At 35.0% G+C, this 26,788-nt stretch overlaps 4 protein-coding genes across 8 annotated transcripts in view; 2 read left to right on the forward strand and 2 right to left on the reverse strand.

The window, feature by feature from the left end:
- nompA (no mechanoreceptor potential A) overlaps positions 1 to 4,782 on the forward strand; it is a 30,354-nt gene extending 25,572 nt beyond the window's left edge. For all 5 annotated transcript variants that reach the window (XM_089735119.1, XM_089735121.1, XM_089735122.1 and 2 more), the window contains 4 exons: positions 1,062 to 1,310; positions 2,162 to 2,337; positions 2,950 to 3,087; positions 3,962 to 4,782. In XM_089735119.1, the coding sequence (XP_089591245.1) occupies positions 1,062 to 1,310; positions 2,162 to 2,337; positions 2,950 to 3,087; positions 3,962 to 4,142 (744 nt within the window). In that variant the 3' untranslated portion in view covers positions 4,143 to 4,782. The remainder of the gene's footprint in view (positions 1 to 1,061; positions 1,311 to 2,161; positions 2,338 to 2,949; positions 3,088 to 3,961) is intronic.
- A 1,110-nt stretch (positions 4,783 to 5,892) lies between these two features.
- NELF-B (negative elongation factor B) lies at positions 5,893 to 7,874 on the reverse strand. Its single transcript, XM_028175541.2, has one exon. The coding sequence runs from the start codon at positions 7,731 to 7,733 to the stop codon at positions 5,970 to 5,972; it is 1,764 nt and encodes a 587-aa protein (XP_028031342.1). The 5' UTR covers positions 7,734 to 7,874; the 3' UTR covers positions 5,893 to 5,969.
- An 860-nt stretch (positions 7,875 to 8,734) lies between these two features.
- Positions 8,735 to 15,593, forward strand: LOC114244027 (pre-mRNA splicing factor CWF19L1). Its single transcript, XM_028175718.2, has 11 exons — positions 8,735 to 8,886; positions 8,965 to 9,125; positions 9,378 to 9,476; positions 9,615 to 9,838; positions 10,410 to 10,525; positions 11,277 to 11,496; positions 12,218 to 12,329; positions 13,050 to 13,201; positions 13,442 to 13,618; positions 14,041 to 14,201; positions 14,908 to 15,593. The coding sequence occupies exons 1-11, from the start codon at positions 8,870 to 8,872 to the stop codon at positions 15,065 to 15,067; spliced, it is 1,599 nt and encodes a 532-aa protein (XP_028031519.2). The 5' UTR covers positions 8,735 to 8,869; the 3' UTR covers positions 15,068 to 15,593.
- Dscam4 (Down syndrome cell adhesion molecule 4) overlaps positions 15,581 to 26,788 on the reverse strand; it is a 216,199-nt gene continuing 204,991 nt past the window's right edge. Inside the window, exons 32-38 of the mRNA XM_089735124.1 lie at positions 25,324 to 25,464; positions 24,343 to 24,498; positions 23,595 to 23,752; positions 21,642 to 21,714; positions 20,840 to 20,998; positions 19,218 to 19,383; positions 15,581 to 18,402 (exon numbers count right to left, since the gene is read on the reverse strand). Of these exons, the coding sequence (XP_089591250.1) occupies positions 18,234 to 18,402; positions 19,218 to 19,383; positions 20,840 to 20,998; positions 21,642 to 21,714; positions 23,595 to 23,752; positions 24,343 to 24,498; positions 25,324 to 25,464 (1,022 nt within the window). The 3' untranslated portion in view covers positions 15,581 to 18,233. The remainder of the gene's footprint in view (positions 18,403 to 19,217; positions 19,384 to 20,839; positions 20,999 to 21,641; positions 21,715 to 23,594; positions 23,753 to 24,342; positions 24,499 to 25,323; positions 25,465 to 26,788) is intronic.

Below are 26,788 nucleotides of genomic sequence, written 5' to 3' on the forward strand. Positions count from 1 at the left end.
GCAGAGGAATAAGTTAATTTGTTAGAGACATTTAGAGTTCGGTGCGTACGGATTCTTGTGCCACGTGTTTCCGCGATTTATGGTATATGACAAAAACCAAGCTTGTGGCTTGACATAAAATACTTAGTAATTTTGAAATGAAAATTTCCTTTTTGCCTTTATGATTTAAGTTGATGAAACTGAAATGACACTCGCAAAGCAACAATATAGAAAGACAAACATCGGTACATACATATCGAAGTCAAATTGAGAACTTTTGCTTAGGAAATTGAATTTAATCTTAATTTTAAACAAATGTCTTGTGTTGGGTACAAGATATTTTCAATTTTTTTGTCATTAGCAATGCGAAACCTTAGGTATCATTATTCTCCATATGCACAAGTCTCAAGTTTTGCATAAACATCAACAGACCTTATTGATACCATTTCTATTCTGAGCTATTGACTTCTGCTTGCTGAGGAAGATCATGCCACATGCTCATGACAAATGATTGTTATTACTATACGCTTACATGATATTTTATCTAAATGTAAATAAGCGTTGACATAGTAATTAAAACGTTGCAATTCACAGGATGATCTAATTATCAGTTCCGTACATTTTATATTTTGTTTTATTGACATTCCCGGTAAAAATAAAAATAAATTTTAACAACTGAAAAGGAACAGTAATATGAATTAAACGGAAAAGATAACTTACCGTTTTTTTTTATTACAGTAATCTATACTACAGTGGTTTTTAGGGATGTTCCGTTATAACTACTGAACCATACATCCGATTAACTTGAAACTTGGTATCCATGTAGAAAATACATGTACTTAATGGATAGGCTAATATTTATATGAGTGTTGGACTGCCTAATAATAATGACAATAAATAATTATGTTAATTTTAAATACGTAGCGAAGCGGGCGAGTACGGCTAGTTTTTTCTACTTAAGCATTATAAATAGTTCTACCAGCGGATTTTTTCAGCTTTCTTCTTTTTCAGCTTCAGGAAAACCATATTATTACGCTTAATTTATAACTTTACGTTAATTTCTTTGTTTTTATATTATTCAGGCGTACTGTCCGAGTCACACCGGTCGTTCGGAGCCTTCGTTCGGGAGACGACGTCGTGACGTTAACGCAACAATCAGCTTTGAGGGCAACGACACAGTAATACCGAAGTCTGAGGACGCAAACAAAACTGTAGATAAACCTGACAATAATGAGGGTGCAGTCTATAAAGTGTCATACGAGGAAGCCGCTGTCGATAAATATCTCAAGGACGAAGTCGAGACACCGAGTCATGTCAGGAAAATGATTGAAGTTAGTAAACATTTTCGTTCTCTCAATGAGATTGACAATGATGGAAAGACAAATGTTGTATTAAATTGCTTCTAATACAACAATATCTGAATTGGACAGTTTCATCACTGCTAAAATTCAATATATTTAAGCATGCACGTTTAATTTCAATGTTAACTAACTACGAGTAATAAATACACTGTCCATTCAATATGATGACGGATTCAAATGATATGATATTTTTTTGTTGTTTTTTTCTCGTCACTGAACATTAGTACCTGTTATAGGTATCATTATTCCATGACAGATATAAATTCCTAGTATTAAATTTGCTTTATAAGAAGCCTGTTTGTTAAATGAATTTTTATTTTCGATTTTCGTTAGTCTTAGACATAATCTGAGCCACTTTTACGAATATTAATGTTATGATACGTGGACTGCATTTCGGACTAACGTATAAATTTTGCAAGAACTTAAAATGTCCTCGCAACTGTCACCCGAGTGTCTTAGCAGGCCTTGAATACTTCGGTCATAATGCAAGGAAGGATGGTAACAATCTCGAGAGGCGCATCGTGACCGATAAAGTAGATAGGGAGGGACTCCCGGGGGCGCAGTCCAATACGTTGGTCCGACAACACGGCCAGAGACAAGAATAGATGGAAAAAGATTGTGCGTGCGAAGGTGATACAAAAGGGTGGTCACGACCCTCAGCAGTGAGCAATAAGACGCAAGGAGGAATATTATGATAGAATATTTTTGTTATTATTTCCTACGTCCGATTATTGTTTTCGTGGTCACGGGCCAATATCGTGACGGTAATAAGCGCGAAATCGAACCGTGAATTAATTTTAATCATCAATTTCTTCTATTAGGTGTTCGATAATCGCAACGAGCTTCTAGAAGAGAACGGTTCGTCGGATTCGTCTCCGGTTGTTTCGGCCGTCGGTGTATGCGTTTCTCCTTACCATTACCGCAGTCTGCTCGTCGCTCTCTGTGTACTACTGTCCTTATTGTTGGCTATGATGACTGCTGCGCTTTACATTTACAGGTTAGTGGAAATATTAGGTCTATAAAGTATTTGGTTTTGTTCCACATAAAACTAATGTTCTTTTCACGACCATTAGTGATGTTCTTGGATACAATATCAATTGCGCCTGAGCCCATAATTAGAGCAAACCGGTCATAGAAATAAGAAGCAGAATAACTAAGCTTTGTAAACAGTATTAAATTAAATTCAATAAGTTTACCAATAGGCAACGGATTGACTGTGCTCCTGGCATTGTCGAAGTCCTTAAGTGGGGTATGATATACAATGGTTACAGTGGCGTAGCGGTCTTTTTTTATTGCTTAAATAGGCGGATGAGCTCACAGCCCACCTGGTATTAAGTTGTTAATAGAGCCCATAGACATCTACAACGTAAATGCGCCACCCACCTTGAGATATAAATTCTAAGGTCTCAAGTATACAACGGCTGCGCCACCCTCCAAACCGAAACGCATTACTGCTTCACGGTAGAAATAGGCAGGGTGGTGGTATCGCGGACTCACAAGAGGTCCTACCACCAGTCTGAAATCACGCAATGCCTTTTTAGCCTTTTTGCCTTTTTGAATTTTCGTAATTCGCTAAATAATTTATTAACGGTCTATTTTCAAAAATCAGGCGTTATTGGAGAGTCGTTCGAAAGAATATTCAAGCATCATCGGCAGCTCCACCACTGCGCCCTGTAACTCCTGGACCCAGACCTACGAGACCTTCCTTATTCTCGGCTTCACATTTACACAAACCATTCTCGCTCAGGTAAATACTGTTCGGTAAACGAACACAACAAATTCATAGTAAAATCTTGATAAATAGGTATTTCTTTCGAACTGATTCGAAGTAATTCCTACCTTATTTACTTACTGTTTTTATTTAATTATTTAATTGAAGCGCCTAGGAGTGCCTAATATTATTCAACAAACATATTTATTAGTTAATTAATTGCATATGTTACATTGCGTCAATTTTTGGAACGAAGTTCGTTATGGGACCATGCGGAGGGGTACCCTAACCGGGAAAAAACGTAACGTAAGATTTTATGTTTGTTACCTCATAACTTTTGACTAGGTGAATCAATTTTGATGATTTTTTTTTATTAGAAAGCTGACGCTTTCCGTTTGGTCTCATTTCAATTTAGTCCAGTTCTGATAATGGTATCCATGAGAACCATAAAAGCCTTAAATTTGCATTAAGTACGTGCGCGACAAATAGATAAATAACTCAATATCACGCCAACCGATTTCGATGATTATTGTTTTTAGTGTATATTAATTTGTTTTGGAATATCTTTCTTATTTTATTATTATCAATAAAAAAATCATAATAAAAAATGTATACCCGAATAATTATTTTCTTTATACCTCGAATAGAATTAATATTTTTTTATAATAAGGAAATCGTTCCTGTCCGGTGTCCCACGACACCACACATCTTTTATTTTTTATGTCACTTGTATGAAATACGCTTATAATAATTATGTTTATTGTTATTTAATTGAAACGCGTTTTTGCTTCACCCAGGCATTTTATGAGTCTAACCTAATTTCTATCTCTATCCATATGGGGTGACAATACCTTTACTAAGCTTTTAAAAATCTTTATTCGAGAAATAATGTTATAATTAAATATTCTAGTGGTCTTGGAAGAACATTTGGGGAAGGTGAGGAGGCCGGCTCATCAGGTCGTCTTGCAAGCGCCTTTGACGACGGCAGCGAGCCAATTTACACGGATCCTTCGCTTTTCGAGCGCTCACGATCCCTTCGCTCTCTGCACTCTCTTGACATGAAACCTGAACGTCGCGACAATCGACAATAACTCACATTTGAAATATACATCACACTCGATCGATTATGTGAATATCTGCACTGATTCTGTTTTGATGGGTTAACTTGTAATAGAGAATTGTTTTGTTAAAGTCCATAAATAATTAATTTCATTTTATATTTAATTCATAATTGTATCGAACTAGCTATCTGTGAAATCCATTGCGACAGATAATGACAATGGTAACGGAATCGATTTTCTTAGAAATATGTTTTTTTTAATTTTCTAACGTAACTAGAGAATGCAAAAGTTTAAAAATAGCTCCAAATACACGGAATAATGAGAATGATCATTAAAATTACAAATAAAATGCCAATTTTGATTTTACGTATTTTCTATATGGATCGAAGGATGGTATATTAAAATAATTGTAATTTAATAAGATACAATCAACTTTTCGTTTCAGTGCAGATTTTCATAAAATACAATATTGATTTATTAAATTTAATTTACTGTAAAAATAGGTAATTAACGAAAAGCAATTCTAATAAATTAACGCAACTGCCATAAACATGCTCAGATTCCGTGAAATGGCTATTAACAGAAGTTAACAAGGATGCTTACGAATTTTTATTTTAAAATTTTTCGTCATGTTTAATTAAGCTGCTACTAATAAATGTTTTACAGTAAATCATTGTTTGACTTCATTCACACCTTACCTACTTCTTAATAATAGGATTTAAATTATGGAATTGCCGTTTTATTGTAATAGGTACTTCGAATTGACATAGACCTTCATGGTTAGAAATTTTTGAGTGAACTATTTTTCAAATGGTATGTACCTATAAGGTTCTTCTTTTAAAAAATGTACAACATTCGATTATCGACTTTCAGTTGTTTTTTTTATTCAGCTTAGACAAGAAAGAGGATACTTCGAAAATTCGAGTGATTTTTGAATACGAGTTCCGACTAACTTTACAGAAACAGCTCGTAATATCAATGTTGCGTTTGGAGAGGGGGCTGCTAATGAACGCACCGTGCGATTTTGGTCTAAACGCTTTCGTGATGGAAATTTTGATTTCAAGAACGAACCACGTGGAAGACCGCCCACACATGTGAATAAAAATGAAGTAAAAGAGATGGTAGAAGCCGATCCGAGCCAAACTACCCAGGAATTAGCGGCTTACTTTAACGTTCCCTTACTGACTTATTCCCTTCCCTTATTGACTCATGAATGCGAATTTTTAAAAGAAGAACTTCATAGGTACCATTTGAAAAACGTTTCACTCAAAAATCTCAAACCATGAAGGTTCTATGTCAATTCGAAGTACCTATCACAATACAACAGAAATTTCATACTTTAACCCCTAACATATTATTTACCTACATAATTACCAGCACTATCATATTTATATTAATTATACGAGTAATAGATCTTTGCCTATGAAATTGCCGTTTTATAATATTGCCGGGACATGTAAATAGTAATTATGGAAAACGAGTTTCGTCGCGGCAGCAAAGCCGCAGAAACGCCTCACAACATTAATGACGTGTATAGAGTGAACACTGGAGACGAACGCACGGTTTGGTGTTGGTTTAAATGCTTCTGTCAGGGAAATTTTGGTCTCCCTTTGGTCAACCTTAAAAAACAAAATTATTGCTCTTTTATGCAGACATTCTAATGGACCCCCTTTGTAACCATCGCTCATGGACGAAAGCAATGCCAGAACCACAGACAATCAACTGACTGCTGACTTATAAATCTAAGACAATACAATAATTTTGTTTGCAAGAAAACATGTTTTAAATTGTTTTAATATTTATATAATTTATATAATGTCTATAACTTAAAAGTAAATAATGAACAATGAATATTTGCTACATATGATATGGTGCTGGAGTGCGTACACTCATTAACGGGGAGTCCAGATATTCCATTTCAGTTGCACTCGGACCTGGTTCTGTTTGTGCATTTAATTTCTGTTGTAAAGTCTCATATAATTTATGTACAGATTCATTATGCTGAGTTCCAGGCTGCAGCGCTTTCATAAGAGTTTGAATTCTAGTCTCTGGTAATTTTGGATGAATATACCACAGCAATTTCAATAAGTGTCTTGTCACATTATCCTTAGATAGTCCAGCAAAGAAGAATTCATCAAATAATACAGTACTAAAATCTTCTCCTTGGAACTCATCAGGTAACTGTACTAGAAGTGCTACTAAGGCATGCAAAAATGGGTCTTCATATGCTCGGCCATCTTTACAACTACCGAGAATACTAAGAATGCGAAGTAAGGCACCACGGTCACGTAATTTGGCTGCATGCAGTGTATAGTACATTGCAATAACACCACAAACTGAGCTTTCTCTCATATAAGCTTCACAAGCATCAGGCGGAGGTCCCGAGTGCTCTATCGTAGTGATGGCAGACTCTCTTTCATCTGGAGGTAACTTATTATGTAGTGCTCTCACTTGATCATCCACCATCAATGACATCAAGGCAGGCAAGTATTTTGTGACACATTGACTATCTAATTTTGGCTCTTTGAATTCTTGAGAATCAATCATTACCCAAGCGCTCAACCCTAATGCCAACATTCTTAGCAGTAGTATTAAAACTGTACTATCTCGAGGTAGCCCTTCAGTGTTTATTAAATGTTGTAAAATTTTGATAGCTGACGTTGCTAAGAAATTGATAGCATAAGGGTCACATAACGTCATAGAAAGATCTCCTAGAACTTGCTCCTGTCCCTTTTTAATACTGTCTAAAAAACCTTGCAATTCCCTAGATCTTTTAATGTCTACATTCCTTTCCCTGATACAAGCATCCAAACACCATGTGAATTTATGACAAGGGTCTACAGATATGATGTCTTGAACTTCTAGGTCATGCAAGGCCATCAGAAGCTCTGCTCTTAATGTACAATAATGAACATTTCTAGTTCTTAAGAATAATGTTCTCAGGAATTGCAACACCATGTCATATAACTTAACACTAGTACCTATCATGTGGGCAAGTTTCTGAACAACTGCACCTTGTCTCCTTACTTTTGGTGAAGGGGAAAAAAATAGATTAGTGAGATTTTCATGATCAAATAGAACATCTTCTTTCTCCCTGATGTACTGACTGAGGAGTGGAGAAACTTCATCTCCAAACAGTGACTGGTTGTCTTGCCATATTTGACGCTTCACCTCAGTATCTGTGTCATTGTACAGTTCTCTGTCGCGAACTAGTACCCTTAGATACTTATCATCTATATGTGGGATATTTTTAAGAATACCCATTATAACAGGTCTTAAAGCTTTAACTCTGACGACTGGGAAGCTTTTAGATAGCAGTTCTTTGAGTTTTTTGTCATTATCCTTGTTATCTTTATTGCCAAGCTCGTTGATGTGTGCAATGAGTTTTTCACGTAATTCCTCCAGAACTGATGTATGAAAGTCGAGCCGCCGAACGCCATGCAGGTCTAGTAAAGGCAACATCGGCCTTAAAGAAGGCAATAAAATACCGTTTTCAAGTTGAAACTCTTCAATAGCTTTCAATGGGTCGGTACAACTTGTCAGAGCATCTCGCAAGAAAGTTTGTCCTGGTACTCCCACTTCTTCTAGACCAGTGCCTGGTAGTTTACTTGACGACGCCATCGATCTTAATTTAATTCAGTTTTTCAGTTCATTTAACAAATCAACACAAATAAATCTTAAATAAAGTTAACAACAACAGAAAATAACATAAATTAAAGTTTCCTGCTTAGAAATTATTGACAAGCAACTGACAATAAGCATATTGACCATAGATTATACACTTATTTGATATTGACGTTTGACATCGAGCAGTAGTTTTATTTTTTCAACTGGAAAGACAAATATGTCATACCATACGCCTACTCATATTTATATTCTTATATATGAAAAATGAAAATTTGAAGTGAAATAAAATGAAGTTGGTTAATTAATAACATGGTATGAAATACAATGAGATGAGATGATATGGGTTGAAATATAATCTCAGTAAAATGGTGGTTATTTACTAAGGCTTTTTAAGTGGACTTTTTGGAGATCCCGAGAATTTACGTCCAGCGGCTTTGTTTCATTTTCCTACATTTGTGCACTTTCACAGATAATAAACAGCTAATAAACCACTGTTATTACATTTTTTTTTAAGTGATTTTATGACCTGGTAACTAAGACCTTTAAGTCATGTCTTATTTTAGTTTATATTCTTATTTTTATGAAACATGATAATATGGAGTGAAATGAAATGAAAATGATTAATTTGAGACGTTAATCAACTAAGATGAAATTAAATGAAATGAGATGATATGGAATGAAATATAATCTTAGTAAAATGGTGGTCATTTACTAAGATTTTTCAGTGGACTTTTTGGAGGATCCCGAGAAGTTGCGTCCAGCGGCTTTGTTTCATTTTCCCACATTTGGGCACTTTCACAGATATTAAACAGTTAATAAACCACCGTTATTACTCATTTAAACCTGAAGAAACACTAAATAGACAAAATAAAACAAATCACACAACTTCACTCCTCGCGTTCCCGCCAAAAAGTCCACTGTTATTACACAACTGAAAACGTTTACAGATAAAAAGCCGTTGAATATTATTTGTAATATCTTCGTAGTCTGTCTTAACATAGTTATTGTGTTTTATTGGCTCAAACGACTCGCTACCAAGCCATAAAATCTATAAAAATGACAGTGTTCTAAAATCTGTCTGTTTGTAGCAATCAAATTACCAATTAAATGCCTTTCACTTGTGTATAAAAATGGATAAACAGAAAACGTAATTACTGATTGGTTTTCGTCTTAGTTTGAAGCAATGCTAACAACTGAAATGAATTATATACATACTGCTTTTCAGGTTAATATGTGGAGATGTAAATGGGAATTTCAATGCTTTGTTTACGCGCGTAGAATCGATTGTAAAGAAATCTGGACAGTTTGATTTGCTTTTATGTGTTGGAACATTCTTTGGAGATGATAATTCACAACTGGATGCATATAAAATGGGAACGAGGAAAGGTAAAAACGTTGATTTAAAAATTTAAATACGATAGAGATGGGCTCATTTGTTTACGGTCGACCCGGTATGGTAGTCGTTGGAACCTCTAAATGTTTCACATTGATAATAATGATACCGTCGTTCATACCACCACGTGAGGATGAAGCATCAACATTATTGAGGCATTGGAATTGGTCAATATTAATTTGGGTGGGTTATGAATACATTTTTTTCTGACTATATATTTTTTTATCAACATTCTCAAATTACAGTTCCAGTGACAACCTATGTTTTTGGTCCATCAAATCCAGACCATGTACATCATTACTGTGAAGAAGGATCTGAAATAGTACCTAATGTTATTTATATGGGTAAGAACAGTTTTGAAACATTTGAAAATATGCATAGAGTTACATTATTATTTTTATTAATAACAATAAACAAATAAATGGAATGCTAATTATAGGGAAAAAAAAGAATTTGAAAATAATAATATGTTATTGTTTCAGGCCGAAGAGGTCTTTTCAACACAAGTACCGATGTGAAAATCGCATACTTGACAGGTTTATCAAGGCGAGAGCTTGGTAAAGACGTCCCTATGTGTACTTATGAGCCCAGTGACTGTAGTGCTGTCAGAGATGCATGTTTCAGAGGACAGAGTGAATTTAGAGGAGTAGATGTATTGATAACAACATTATGGCCATCGGGTATACAACAGGATGAATGTCAGAAGGTGATTTATTTATTACACATTGAACTCAACAAAACCTATTTTTTGTTTGATTAAAGTTAGATCAGATATTAAAAGTTGTGCAGCTTAATTTCATATTTTATATTACAATTTTATATTTTATATTATAGTAACAGCTTTCATAGTATAACCAAACAAACAAGCTGTTTTAATGATGTGGAAAATATTTAATGTCCTATAAGAAGCATTTCAGGCACCAAGATTATTCACTATCAGATGGGGTGTGAGCATGTCTGAACCATCTGCAAGCCATAATAATAGTGTATTGAAAAATAAATTTAAACCTATTTGAAACGAACAAACAGTAAATTTATCTCGGGTGATCAGCTTAATTTATATTCAGTTTTATCATGAGGTCCTAAAAATTACTAATTAATAATTAATATTAATTAATTATATTTAATTAAAATTAATTAGGTAGTATTAACTAATTTTATTATTAACTAATAATTAATAATAAAATTATTAATACGAACTGATAATAACAGATAGAATGATCCTATTTAAAACACAACAAATCTGTAAGTATACTATATTATTGAATTTGTTTCAGGTAGATGTTGAGCAAGATCGGCTTTCAGATTTACTATCATGGCTTGCAATACATATAAAACCAAGATATCATTTTGTGCCTTCCAAAGACAAGTTCTTTGAACGGCAACCATATAGGTTAGTGCTTTTACTAAATTAATGCCAAATTATAACATAATATGTGATGGGAGGGACATGATTGATAGGGCTTGATTGGGATGGTATGTCTCTTTCTCACAAAGTTAATTGGTACAGAATTTTCGTCTCCATTCAGTTTGAAAGGATTACATATGATTCATTTTTATCGCAAAAAAAACAGTCATCAGAATTCAATTTTAAGATTCTTATAAGTCTCAATGAGCATATAAAAAAGATGATGGAAAGTGGTGATTATTAGAACCTCGCATACAAGCACTCAGTTAAATACACACTTTGTATTTTATATTAGTAAATTTAATTAAGTCATTGTGGCCTAGAGAACAAGATGACTGGTATTATTCTATTTACTGGTATTATTGAGCAATGCCACTAGTCTTCGAGTGGCAGGTAGAAATTTTGCTAATATACTTAACAAATGTTCACGAATGACTTCCACGGTGAAAAAATAACATTATACAACAAAATGAAACTTGTATAATTCACAATTTGTGTAATTACTGATGGTAGAATATCTTGTGAGCCCCTACGGTTTGATACCATCACCCTGTCTATTTCTGCCGCTGTACTTTAAACTTAAGATTTAGAAGTAACGTTTCTATGTGAGTGGCGACATTCATGATGTGATGCGTATAAGAGCCATGAGCTCGTTCACCTGTCGAGGCAATAACTATAAAAAAAGTATGGATTAATTTATTAAGGCAAGCTAATTTAGCCCCTACTTGTATTTCAGAAATCAGAGTATGCATCAAGACTACAGAGAATGTGCAACACGTTTTATTGCACTAGCTCCTGTCGGCAATAATCTTAAAGAGAAATGGATATATGCCTGTTCTTTGCAACCCATTTCTAAGATGCGCATGACTGACTTACTCCAAGCTACGACAGATGAAACACCTTGTCCATATGACCCGGAGATGTTGAAGCAACACCAACCAGGGAAAGTTGTAAAGGTACAAAACTATTTCTATGGAACTGCAATTTTAAGATTTTTCACACATATTTTACTTGGTTATCTTATACATCTCATCAGTCTGATTAAAGGTAATCAAAACCAGATTTAACTGGCTACTAGATATATATAACACTGCAAAGCTGAGGTTGAAGTCAAAATCATATTCTACAGGGGCTGTTTCATTCTTTTAACTGTAAGACATTAATGTTTTGCAGTAGAAAATAATTTATAATAATATGCACTGTCTCTGGTAAAGATGGTGAGCTTAGCAATGGCGCGCAAGGTAACTCACAGCCTGAAGAGTTGCTAGAATATAGTACATTGTTTGTAAAATAGATGACAACCAGGGTTGGAAGGTTTGTTGTGTGAGGACTGCACACTGGCTCCACTGAGCTTCTCGCCGGATCTTCTCAGTGGGTCGCGTTTCCGATCCGGTGGTAGATTCTGCGAAGCACGGCTCTTGATAGGGTTCGTGTTAGCAACGTCGTCAGGTTTGAGCCCTTAATAGTTAAGATTATGCTGAAATAGCCTCTCAAGGCTATCAGATTAGGTATGAAAAAATAAGAAAAAGCACTGGCGTAGTCGCAGTGGTATACCAAGCTCGCATATACGGTCGCATATCACAATGTACAGACTGATGACTTTCGAAACGTGACGTTGATAATTAACGCGATTTATTGCTAGTCTCAAATAATAATATAGGTAAAAATAAATTACAGTTCACTGGAAATGGGCAGTTCTTCTTTGATATGAATGCACCCGATGACGACCAAGGAAAAAGGAAACGAGGATCTGACAAACCGGAAAGTAAAAAGAGAAATATCGAACCAGGTAAAAGTGTACAAGGATTACATAATTGTGCGAGACACTGAAATAGAAACATCGTCTTTTAGCATTAAAAGTGTACAATTTCCAAAAATATCCGAAATTGAGTTAATATGCGGAATCTTTTGGTATCACCAGTGTTTTTCTCATAAATACTGTCAAAAGAGCGTAGTTTATATTTAGTTTTTTTTTTTAGTTTACCTATATTTTGACTACTATTAACAAAATTAATACATAATTTTATCTTACTTTAAAAGACAGATAATGTAACTGGTAAAAAATAAAAAATAAATGTTGCAAAGATGAGTAATATTAAAAATATTACATAAACACTCTCCTGTAATTTTAGTAAGTTTTGAGATTATACAGTTTTAATGCGAGAAGACGACATGTGGTTCTTTAGATAGATACTTCTATAGTCTCAAGGGGGTGGCGGCAGCCTTTCCGCTGTGATGACTGTGTTTCGGTAACCACTTAATACTACATAGGCCGTGAGCTCGTTCACTCTCTATTTGCAATATATGTATTCCGGTTTGGAGCTGCTCTTGGCTGGGATGCCATGCCTGCCTATCTAGGTTACTCTACAGAACAGTTCTCTGTTGTTTGTAATTCAGGAAAAAAAGTTCTTGATTGAACACTCAGAGTGGTCGTGGTTGCGGTAACCGCTTAATAGTAGGTGGGCCGTGAGATCGTCCACCAACCTAAGCAATAAAAAAAAACTTACAGAAGAATGCTGGTTTTGTCTGTCTTCACCAAACGTGGAATCGCATCTTGTTATTTGTGTTGGCACGCTGTGCTACTTGGCGCTAGCAAAGGGTCCGTTAACACCATATCATGTATTGATACTACCGATACAACATCATCAGTCAACCACAAGGGTAAATAAATATATTATGTATTTATTTTCGATATTCCCATTTTAGTACGAATTTCTGAATTTAACATGAGTGAGTTATTTATATTAGTATTATATGATTTTCATTAAAAGTAACCAACAATAAGAATGAATTTTTGTTATAAATTTAATGATTTCATCGCATAGTGTTTTTTGTATTTGTTGTTTTTGTCAGTATTTTTGATTATATAAAAATGTATCTATTACATTATTCGAATTTTAGGCTCCGGATGATGTAATAAAAGAGATAACTAAGTTCAAAGACACTTTAAAGAAGTTTTATGCGACGATGAACATGGGTGTTGTTTTCTTTGAGAGAAATTATAGGACTTCGCACATGCAGATACAATGCGTGCCTGTGCCGAGGGCCTCTGAGTTACAGATCTTAGAAGTTTTTCAGGTTTGTTATTTTTTAATCTAGCTGGTGAGGGTACACGGCCAACGAATAAAATGGCTATTAATGCTTAAAAATTATGCTTAAAAATAAAATTCATTTTTGTATTGTATTAGTTGTAACTGCATTATGTTTGTATTTAATTGAGTATGCAATTTCGAAAAGGGCATATCTCTGAAAATGTAAAATGTTCAGGAACGGAAAAAAACTGATTATTTTCTAAAGCAGTGTAAAATTTAAAATATTAACTTTTGAGATATATTTTAGTGTTAATTAGCAATTGAACATTACTGGAATTATAAAATGGGTGTAGGTAAGCCTCAAAACTACATGTATATAAAAAAACGTATTTGACAAAGTGTGCGACATGTGCCCTTTTCGAAATTGCATATTCAATTGTGTATTAACGTCCAAAATAATTCTTTAAGGATGAAGCGGGCATCGCGAGCATACAAATGGAAGTATTGCCTCCTTATGCGGAAATCAGACAGGTGACATTACCGGGAGCCCCATATTTTCATGCGGAATTGCCCTCTGGAGAACAAATTTATGCTAAAACCAAACAACATTTCCCATTGCAATTTGGAAGGTAAATAAGTCATTCGTTTAATTCATTCGAATAACAATAGACATTGGTGATTTTTTTTTTATTTTAGTGTAGAAAAATCTTGTGTTTAGTGAAGAAAAATGTGGGCCGTCTATTCGTTTGCCAAATTTAATGCTATAAGCGAAGGTAAGATAGGGCGTTGGGATACCCGATATTTCAATACAATGAGGAAAAGCCTTATATATCAAGATGAATGGTAGCATTCACACATTCATTCGTTCATTCATAGTGCTATCTATGGCCACGGGTGTAGAACTTCCTTCGCCTAGACTATAAAAAAATATATACTAATTCATTCGAATTCCAAGGCATAATTTATTCGAAAAAACCTGGGATATTTGAATTTACAACTTTAACGGTTAATATCAAAGTACCTGAATAGCAAACGTTTAGGCAGCAGTAAGAACATACCTTTTTGACCAGTGATCAGTAATGTCGAGCTATTATAGTTCAAGCCATCCTTCTCATGTAGATTATTTTCAGAAAGAGCAAGTGGTGAAACTGTAGTGAATTGGTGGCAGTCATGAAGATTTCAAATCCTACTTAAATAAATAGAACAAATTTTATTTTAATATTTTTAGAGGTGTGCTATCAAGTCCGCCGATATTAAACTGATGGCCGTCATGAAGATTCAAAAGGCATTATAAATCCTACTTAAATAAATAAAATTTTCTTATAATATTTTTAGAGATGTGCTATCAAGTCCGCCGATATTAAACTGTGAAGATAAAGCGGACTGGCGGCAGTGTCAACTCACAAAAGAAGAAGAAGAGAAACACGTGGCCAACTTCAGAGCGAAGTTCAAGCCTTTTGATTTCACTATCGAAGATGATAGCGATAGCGATTAATTTGGTGTATAGTGAAACACATGATAAATCGTCTCAACAACGTCACACGTTGACAGAAACATAAAAAACTAGCTGTACCCGTCCGCTTCGCTGGGCATTTGAAATTAACATTATTATTTCTCACCCCCACAAAGATTGTCATCATTAACGCCCCCGCAACTGGTGTATGGAGTCCAACACTCATATAAACATTAGCCTATCCATTAAGTACATCTATTTTCTACACGGATACCAAGTTTCAAGTCAATCGGATGCACGGTTCAGTAGTTATAACGGAACATCCGTAAAAACTACTGTAGATTTATATATTAGTATAGATTATATTGTATGTCCTGATAAAATGTTTGCTGCAAAGTTTTAAAATGTGATAATTAAGTTGTAACATCCTATTAATTACTGTGTCAGAATTGTTATTGATCGTGTGTATTTTGATCGGATTGATGCAAAATGCAAACAGCAATTTTAATTAGTGAATTATATATTATTATAGTTTTAATTCTAGAAAATAAAACATTTTTTAATTAAATGTTTTTTATTATTATTTTCACATCATACTGTTCTCTAGTAATAAACAACTCGTTTGTTTTTTGTTATAAAAAACTTGTCTGTAACAACATGATTAGCTTATGCTATAAGTATGTGAATATAATGCGACTATAAACGATATGGTACATTGACTAGATTTCAGACTGTTGCATAATATTTAAAATAATGATGGAATAAAATAAAATAAATACAAATTGGATGATTACTATTGAATTTGTGAAGCTTTAATGCAATAGTTTTGAATAATACTGAAATTCGAAACTAACGTAGGCTTTGCTAAGTCTACTAAACTAGCAAGTATAATATGTAGGTAGTTGAAAATAGATCAGTCCTAAATTTCGTAATTTTTCGATATACAACTCATCTCTTCACGTGTTTGTTAGAGAACTCAAACGGCTGGACCAATTTTAATGGGTCTGGATCGTTTAGATTTATAGTTGGACCCGTTAAGTGGAGCAGCAATTAGGTTCTAGGTTTTTTTAATATTTTTTGGTGAGGCAATTTTGCTGGGCCCGTAGCTATGCATATTTTGCTAATGTGAGAATTAGGTATTTATCAAATGTTCATAAACATACAAGGTATTTCTAAAAGGATTTGCGTAAGAACTATTACTAGTTGTTTTCAAATTATATAAAATAGATTTTAATTAAATGTAGGACAGTCTTCGTAGGAATTACTAAAACCAAATAAACAGATAAGTACGACGCATTTAAAATGTCGATCTCGAGAAACTGAAATATTTAGATAGCCTCTATTCATTTAATAGAACAACTGCTGAAACAAAATGACAATGTTACCATTCGTAAAAATATTTAGATTTACCGCTAATTTTAATCGTTTCGACTTGAGACCGACCCAATATTTATTAATGTTTGGGTGCAGTGTTCAACACTCTTATTAAATCTACAAACATTCATTTTAATATACAGATATAACTTTCTGCCATATTTACCAAACTAAAGGTAAGTAAGTGTATTGTCTTGTGTTACGGATTACTGAGGATCGCTTTATACTAATATTCAAATATATTACAACTTTTAATATAACCGTAAATATCTTTACTCCTACCAGTTACACATATAAGTAAAATAGTTACTTCGTGGTTGTGATAAGTGGTGCTTAATAGTTTTGCAGTTAATTTTACATTAACGGTTTTAACAGTGTTACAAACTTAATATCTTATTTTTATCCAGCCGTTTTTCTGAGAGTAGATATAGTATGATGCATGTTTATAGTTTAAAAAAATGTAGATTTTAAAATTCAATTCTCGTGGTGAGGATGCATAATGAAAATGAAAAAGTATTAATATTGAACTTTATGACGTCACTGTCATAAAGTACCAGTGAGAGAGACTACTAGATGTTCCAAGGCAAATACTTATTTGATTTTTAAAATACAGTCACATACAAATAAGTTTATTATTAGTTTCGATGCCATTTTGTTTCTTCCTATCATTTTGTCTTTTCGTGTAGTTTAAAATACAAATTGAACTATTTTATTTTATTTGTTTTAAAATTAAAAAAAAGAACATTGTTTTCTAGGTTCATATTTTTCTGTATGTATTTTATTAAAGTCCTAATTATTACAATTATTACGTATAAAAACGTACAGATCACTTTGTTAAACAGTGCAATACACAAATATAATTCTACAAATATGTAAAGTATGTTGATTTTTATTTTCTTGGCACTTTAACATTGCTAAGAATAAAACATTATCTTGGATTTTTTTTAATTCATACCAAATCTTAATATTATAGACAATGATATTAAACTTGTCAATGAAAGCTTCATGCTTTCATAAACTTTACAACAATTAAACAATTCGTATTTTATTATTGGTTATTTTCTAAAATTACATCTGTAACTAGTTTTAAGACTTTGGTCAATAAGGCATTAAGTTTAAAACATATATATTTTTTATTTTAATTATTGTTCTCCTTATTTCATACTCGATAGTTTACCTAATGTTTATTATCAATTACTAATTTTATTTATTTACAAAGCTGTTTCGGTGAACCTTCGAGTGTCTTAGTTATTAAATTATTGTAGTGTAATGTGAAATACTGTTGCGTTATTTTTTTAAGTAAAAATACTTTAAACACATAGCACGAAACATTGACTAGACTAACTATCTACAGTAATATTTACACAACTTTTAATTTGGAAGTGGATTAATTTGGCAACTTTATTCTGGCCGTATAGTTTTTTTTTGTTTTTTAGTAAAGACAATAGTTGGCTGTTTAGCCATTTAACATTTGAATTACAATCCAACGACAACCTATACTTCTTACATATCATAAATAATATCTAATTCGAAGGATCATACTTTCGATGACTGTATTTGAAAATGTTAGGTTTTTTTTCTTGCAACTAAGTACCTTCATTTATTCAACTTTTACATTGAAAACATGGTAACCCTAAATGGTTTTTGAAGTAAGGAATCATATTATTAAAACCTTATTGTTATTGGGATATTTAGCTTCATTTTTCGAACAAGAAATTTTAGTCTTGAATATCTTCGATAGCTAAACAGATCCCAAGGCAGATATTCAAATTTATTAGAAGTATAAAAAGTAATGACGTCGTTCGATGCGCTATCTCGTTTTATTCGATGTATCTCATACGTTTATCTGGAATGCTTCCCTTGTGATCTTGGGGTCGCCTGGGTGCGGCGCGTGATGCGGATGCGGCGCCCTCTTCCGGCGGTGATGTCCCTCGCAATCTGTGTCGTCTGAGAAGCGGGAGGGAGGATGGATGTGCTCGTTAAACGACGGGTAGTTTGATATACTGGAATGCAATTACGGTTAATTGTCACGGGCCTTTGCTCCGGATAAGTCGAGACCTCGTAACATGCAATGCGGCGGGACTCGTATTTAATTTCTCGTTATCTTTGGCGTGTTGGAATACGTACTTAAGAGGATGATTTAGAAATATTGTCTATTTAAATGTCTGAATGAATTGAATCTTAACAAATACTACAGTTCGTTGACATTTCAATTAGATTACTCATGAAATTTCCTATCCCTATTGGTACTTAAAGGAATAACATCGTGTAACAAAAATCAAACCCGCAAGATTATAATTTACGTAATTCTTGGTGTAATACCTCTTGTGAGTACGCACGGGTAGGTACCACCACCCCGCCTATTTCTGCCGTGAAGCAGTAATGCGTTTCGGTTTGAAGGGTGGGGTAGCCGTTGTAACTATACTGAGACCTTAGAACTCATATTTCAAGGTGGGTGGCGGCATTTACGGTGTAGACGTCCGTGGGCTCCAGTAACCACTAAACTATTTATTTTTTTATTGCACTTGTAGGCAGACGAGCATACGGCCTGGCACCTGATGGTGAGTGGTTACCGTCATTCCATAGTCGGATGGTGCGTGACAAAAAAGACCTCTGGAAATGCACTGTGGATGACCGCAGTGGCTCCAGGTAGTATGGATGAACTTTACTCCGGTGGCGGGCGGTGCGATGGTAAAGACGAGATGAAGGTATCATCTCGAACAATTCCTCAGAGCACTTCAGGTGGGCCGTGAGCTCGTCCAACCATCCAAGCAAAAAAAATTATGGAAATTTTAGAGTTCACAAAAAACTGGCTCACCTAAATGTGGTCTCGTCATTATGACTGCTGTATCCGCTCGAAGATCTAACATGGCGTTTGCCCAGCGCGCCCGCCTTCCCTTTCCTCGAGGGAAAGGCCTTCCTCACGACCCCGCCGAGCGAGTTCTCCGATGACGAAGACGATTCCTCACGTTCTACAGTTGGATCTGTTTCAATTTATTAGTAAAATTTATTTATACTTTTCCCGTAGTTAGAAGTAAGACGCGAGAAAATCGTTGGAGACGATTGCTAATTTGAGAATATCTTACGTAAGTGCTAGTATCTAGCGTATTTATGTTTGGCTTGTTCTTACTATGCATGTTGTGTATATATACTTGTGAACTTTACCTTCAGGAAGACAGGATGATAGGAATACTAACATAGGATTGATGACACGAAAAAAGAAAAGAAGAGTCTCATTTCTAAACTTCTGGAAATGAGATGAAATGAAAAAAAAAAATGTTTCCTAAATACGTAAGTGTAACAAAAGCACGCTTAAATAGCAAGTGGAAGAAAAAAATAAAAGAATTTAAGAATTAGGTACATAGTTAATTTATAATAAATAGTTAGTTATTTAAAGTAAACAGTAATGAAACTTATTAATTAGCTAATTAAAGTAAAAAGTATCCAACAAATATTAAATTGATATCGGTCCTTGATACGTGTGCAAATTTTCAAATTAACCAAACGTCTTGAAATCGTTAAAAGTCACACTGAAATATTCTATTAAACAAATAAATGGATATGATCGAACTAATAAAAGCGTGTTAGAAAGACAAAAACGCATGCTTCAACCAATGTTATAAACAAACAAGTTACGTTAGGTACGTTGTGTTACGTGCTGAAAAAAATCGGTACTGATGCGCTAAGGGAATTGAAGAATGCGGACTGATTTATTAAAACGTTATAACGGGAGAGAAACTGTTACTTTTTCCCTCTGACAGCAAACCCGAATTTTATCTATCAAACGAACTTCATATAACTGAGTTATGAAGCTTCTATAACTGTACACGAATAATACCAGTGCGCCTAGTGCGAGTTCTTTAACTTCTCGATCGCGTAAAAGTTAACTCAAATTTGTATGGAGTTAGAACAGCGCCCCTAGCGGCAAACGAAGGGAAGCTGTTCCAACTCTACATAGATTTGTAACTTTTACGCGACCGAGTCCCCGTCGAACTCATTGCTTGCGACAAAGGGTTCGGCGAGTAAACTAACCTATAGACACAGCCCACTGAGTTTGTCGCCGGATCTTCTAAGTGGGTCGCGTTTTCGATCCGGTGATAGATTCTTGCTAGGGCTAGTGTTAGCAACGCCCGGTTTGAGCTCCGTGAGCTCACCTACTTGTTAGCGTTGGCGTAGCCTCTCAAGGCTATTTTTTATTTTTTTATTGCCCCATGTAGGCAGACGAGCATACGGCCCACTTAATAGTGAGTGGTTACCATCACCCGTGGACTTCAGCAATGCGAGGGGCAGAGCCAAGCCGCTGCCTACCTTTGAGTACTCTCCACAAGGCTCGTTTGAAGAAGGACAAGTTAAGGAACCAGTTAAGGAAGGGAAAAAAACGCGTTCGAGAAGTTAAAAAACTCGCGCTAAACACAGTGAAGTGTTTAATGTAAAACGAACATGCAGTGGGGTGCGCCGGTCGGAGTCGCGCGGCCGGCTCGCTGTCGGAGTGGAGCGCGCTGGCGTCGTCGCTCGCGTCGTCCTCGTACTCTGTAATGGGCAGGTGCAGCGTTAATATCTTCTTCACCTCCGAGTCCGTCGAGCCCAAGTTGTCCGACTCTGCAATTTCACGGCACGAATTAATCTCGTCGACGAATTAAGAAGGACGATGATGCGGCTTTTTGCACGTGGAAACGGACCGTCGAATTCGTTTTTTAAATAGACGACATTCAATTATCGGAAACGATATATCGGTATCGGTGACTATAAAATTAGCGTAAGCTAAAAAACCGCCTTTTTTGTTTATAGTGAACTCGTATGAACAACAATCCGTTTCCGTCATTTAATTACGCAACAAAGCACAAGCCCAAACAAATGAAACGTGAAATGATTGTTGCAACTACAAGCCAAACGACAACGCTACCAAACCATAATCAATAAGCCACTAAACCTACATGGTAATGAAAAGGAATTTAATTAAAAAAAAAAACCGTTATAAATTTTAAACCACATTCACAATACGTACTCTGTGCATGCTTACCTTTATAAATTACAACACCATTTACGCTCCCAACAGGTTGCATAAAAGGCGATCATTAGTTCAAATTCAATTTCCAATACTTATAAACTTAAACGGGACAAATTAAACTTATTCATAGAAGGTGCAAGCTACTTGAAACAAAACTAACTGAGCTAGCTACTTAATTATAAGCTGCCTTTAAATATTTCGTATATATATTAACATGTTATGTTTAAAACGCACCTTGGCTCTCGGAATGCGGATCTCGGAGTCTGGTTCCTTTTCTTCTTACTTTAGTGTACTCTGGCTCTTTGCCCTGAAATGGAAACGCAACTGGTTTCATATGTATATAAATACACGATTTCACAACTATTTTACTTTTTTTTTCTATCCTGCAACTTAGCAATTAGTGTGTTTAGTGCGAGTTTTTTAACGTTCTCCATAGCGTAAAAGTTAGCTCATATTTGTATGGAATGGGATCGTTTGCCTACGTTTGCCGCTAGGGGGCTTAAAAAACTCGCACTAAGCACACTGTTTCTTCAAAAACAATAATCTAATTTGACGTCAGATTTTCATCAGGAAAAATTGAGTTAGCTGAGTTATGTCCCCAGTGGTACCATTCTCATCTACTATCTGCAAATCTTATTGCCAGGTCTAGTATACTATTCCTTTTTAAGCGAGAGTATCTTAGACTGTCCTCCCTGCAGTTCTGCAGCTAGCTGATGTCTGCAACAACCATTTTACTGAGCGTACCTACTATTATATTATTATACGTATGTATGTATGAACAACTTTTAAGCAATTTTTTTTGGTATGTACTGTTACATTTCTATGTAATCATTAAAAAAGTGTGCTGCAACAAAATTACTGATCAAAAAAATTAAATTTACTTATACGAACACACTTTATAAATTTATTAGCTAGCAATTCCATCTGCGTCAATATAACAGAGAAAGGGTTAGAAAGTGTGGGGCGTAAGTGACTATAATACAATTTTAAATGAGTTAAATATACAAAATCTGTACTTATATTAAAAATATACTCTGTATCCTTATTGTCGTGTTTTTTCTAACAGCTGTGTGTACAAAATATATTAAATAAATAAATCTCTGATTTAAAAAGTTAAATTTACCTATATGAACACACTTTACAAATTTATTAACTAGCAATTCCATCTGCGTCATTATAACAGAAAGAGTGTTAGAAAGAGTGGGGCGTAAGTGACTATAATACAATTTTAAATGAGTTAAATATTTGTATTTATCCTCGAACCACGTCACGACTTCATATTCTTGTATGTAAAGCTAGACACATCTTATCTCATATGAAGGTGGAACTTCACATTGAGTCCACACATTTACAAGCTCACCCTGGATAACGACAGATCAAAGGGTATTTTTATCTGTGTTTTAAACATAGGTACCTACTATTTCTTTTAATCACTCATAATTGTTGGTTATTCTTTGACGATATAAATACGAAACTACGTATGTTTCTCGATAAACTGCGAGTATTTATGGATAAAGTTAGTTGTTAACTCGATTTTATCCTTTTTTATTTTTTAGATGGGAGAACGATCCTGGTATTATTCGACTACTAAAGCCCATAGGCATCACATAATTTTGGTAAAGTTTTTTTTTTGTGGGACCCTGTTGTTAATATAAATTAACTATAGAAATTCATGTAATTAATACTATTGATATAAATGTAGTTATCATGTACTGTGTATTTCTGTAAGTGATGCTAATTAAAAACGAACGAATAATTCGGTACAGTATTTAAAAAAAAAACAAAATGTGTGCAATTCACACGTGGTAGAAGTGAAACCTTCCAAAATTAAAATACAATTATCCTAAACGTCTTAAGTATATGTAAAATTTTCTCATTAGTAAATAATTGTAAGGTAGCGCCCTCTGTGAATTGATATTTTAATTTCACGTATAATCCTAAATTAAAATTCACTACAAGAGCTTTCATACACACGTTAGTATTAAAAAATCTCACAGATGGCGCTGTATTAAATAGTATGTATATTTCTGTCTCATTCTTTGCTGGCTTCATCCTACACATTTTTGTATTTGTGTCTCTTACCTGTCGTTTTTTCCGTTGCATCCGGTTTGAAATTACAACGATTCTAAAGAAGTTTTCACTTCAAAAAATCTATTTTGGTCAATAAAAGTAAAGTTTGCGTTCTACCTTATATTTATCGTTTTGCTTGAGATCATGATAGACGAAGGATCCTCTGACGGAGTGGTAAGGGCCGCTGTACACGTTGCCGCTGTAGCTACTCTCGCTGTAAGCTGTCGGTTTCGTCAGTTGGAATGTTGCATACGGACAGATGTCTTCTATGTATTCTGCATTAAAAATTTAAAATTTCATTGCTTAGACTAGAGTGTCAGGTGATACTACTCGTGTCTTAAGGTGGGGGTATTTAACTTTACATCAGTGTGCTTAGTGCGAATTTTTTAACGTTCTCGATGGCGTAAAAGTTAACACAAATTTGTATGCAGTTGGAACAACGCCCCTAGCGACAAACGTAATAAATAAATAAATATATATTTACTAACGATCACGCCACGTTAACTGGTCGCGTCCTAAGTTCGTAAAGAACTTGTGTTACAGGTACCAGATAACGGAAATAAATGTAAGATTTTTATTATACTTATATATGTGTAGTGACCGTGTCACTTACCACTACACCAGACGGCCGTTAAACGTAGGCAAACGTCGCAAAATCGCGACGTATTTAGATACGCTTCTGATACCCTGACTGATACTTCTGATACCTGATATTTAGTATTTAACCCTCAGTATTTCATAGCTGTCCCAGCCTTCAAACCGAAACGCATTACTGTTTCACGGCAGGTATAGGCGGGTTAGTGGTATCTACCCGTGCGGACTCGCAATTGTACCCGTCAATGTAATAAAAACAAAACGTAGGTACCGTTGGAAGCGTGTTTGTAGTGGTGTTGCGGGGGCGGGTGCTGGGCGCGGGCGGCGAGGTACTGCTGGTCGCGGTTCGCCTTGTTCTGCAGCTGCGCCACAGACGGAGACTCCCCGACGCCACTCTCCGTCGCCACTGTTTCAGTCGTGCCGGTCTCTGTCGCGCATATTGAGAGAGAGAGAGAGAGAGAATACACTTTATTGCACACCAAAACACAATTTACATTCAAAAAACAGTAAAAAAGCAGATACATTTGTACAATAGGCGGTCTATTGATTGGTCTATTGATTTAGAAACAATTATTTTATTTATCATATTTATTTTTATACTGGCGGACTTAACGCCTAAGACATTCTCTACCAATCGACCAAGGGTGAACTGGTAGAATAATTCAAAGAAAATAGTTGCTTTACTACTAACTATGCTTATTAGAGGAGCAGCAAATGATAATTAAAATAAATATATAGAATATTACAATATACAAAAATATAAACTTATTTAATATACCCAATACATAGCAAAATATTAAGTATACTGGGTATTAGGAGACCGCTTCCAAAAACGAAAATTTTGTACCTACAAAGTTGTAAATTTTGGGGAGAGCGGTATCATCGCCGCGCCCCGCCGGTATGCGTGTAAAAGAAATGCAGCGCCTGGGCGTTCGTTGATCCGAGCACCAGCTGGTTTTGATTTTGTGTTTCATTGCTGGCTTTTTTTAAATAAATTAATGTATTTTTTATGAAACTATCGTTTCATTTAGGTCTACTAACACGATGGAGAGTAAATAGTGCTAATAAATGTTTTTGAAAAATATGATTTTTTTAAATCAGAATCAATTTCTTTTCCCTTCCCATCATCAAAGGTGTCATTAGTACTACCGTCTGTCTTCGTTTTCCGAAGCGGTCTCCTAACACCCAGTATATATATTATTAGTAACAGGACTGTGGGATTGTAGCTTAAATTGCCACATAGATTACTTACTGTTGCGCTTAACAAGCAGAACTATGGCAATGAGTGCTCCTAAGACCAACAGAGACAGGGCTGCGGGCAGAATGACGCGTGCACCACCCAGAGACCTGGCTCCAGCGGCCGGTATAGGGGGAGACAGGTCTCCATCTAACACTAAAATTAGTAAATAAACAACTTCAGTCAGCATTCAAATCTTTTTGATGACGACAGATGTACTATATATGCAAAGAAAAACCTTTATTGTTTAAAACTCTTTAGTTTTTAAAAAGGACTTGTCATTCAGTGTCATGAAAACTGTCATCCAGTAAAAAGAGTATTCAGTTTTGTATTGTTTAATAATACTGTTTACTGTTTAATTTTTAATGTTAATTTAAAAAGAGATTAATGGCTTTAAATTTTATTTTCTCATTTTAAAACAGAAAACGAAATTTAGTCTTTTATTGTATATTCATTCTAAAGTATTCCATATTATTTTTATTATTATGTATACATATAACTAGTCAGGTCATAAGTATTGTCACACAGTAAAAACTTTTCTTTTAGAATGCTGGCCACAAAAAAGGCTATTGAATTCGAATTTCGAATTGTTCATGAAAATAAAAATGTATACTTTTAGAATTTTACTCATTTTTAAATATGGAGTGGACGCTTAAAGAAGACCGTGTTGCAGTTATTGCGTTGCATCGTTGCGGTTACGCGCCAATTAAAATTTTTAACATACTGAAAATTTTGAATATAACCAAAAGATTCGTTTACCGTACCATCAAACGATACAATGAAGACTCTAGTGTAGATGACAGGTCAAGAAGTGGTCGCCCTCGGTCTGTTAGGACTCCAGCAGTGATAAAAGCTGTGAAGGCGCGAATTCAAAGAAATCCCAAACGTAAGCAGAAACTGTTGGCCCTTCAGATGGGGTTAAGCAGAACCACGGTGAAAAGGGTGTTAAATGAAGATTTAGGGCTTCGGGCATATCGAAGAAAAACAGGACATCGTTCGAATGCTCGTCTAATGGACCTGAGACTGAAGAGATGCCGCGCTTTGTTGAAGCGGTACGCAGGAAAAAGATATCGGGAAATTCTTTTTTCGGATGAAAAAATTTTTACCGTAGAAGAGAGCTACAACAAACAAAATGATAAGGTGTACGCACACAGTAGTGAAGAAGCGAGCAACCGTATTCCGCGTGTCCAACGAGGTCATTTTCCATCCTCGCTCATGGTATGGTTGGGAGTTTCTTATTGGGGCTTAACAGAGGTACATTTTTGTGAGAAAGGTGTAAAAACGAACGCAGTTGTGTATCAAAATACAGTCCTGACGAACCTTGTGGAACCTGTTTCTCATACCATGTTCAATAACAGGCACTCGGTATTCTAACAAGATTCGGCGCCAGCTCATAGAGCGAAGAGCACACAAGACTGGCTGGCGGCGCGTGAAATCGACTTCATCCGGCACGAAGACTGGCCCTCCTCCAGTCCAGATT

Source organism: Bombyx mandarina, chromosome 19 (genome assembly GCF_030267445.1).
Source record: "Bombyx mandarina strain Sakado chromosome 19, ASM3026744v2".
Classification (NCBI taxonomy): Eukaryota; Metazoa; Arthropoda; class Insecta; order Lepidoptera; family Bombycidae; genus Bombyx; species Bombyx mandarina.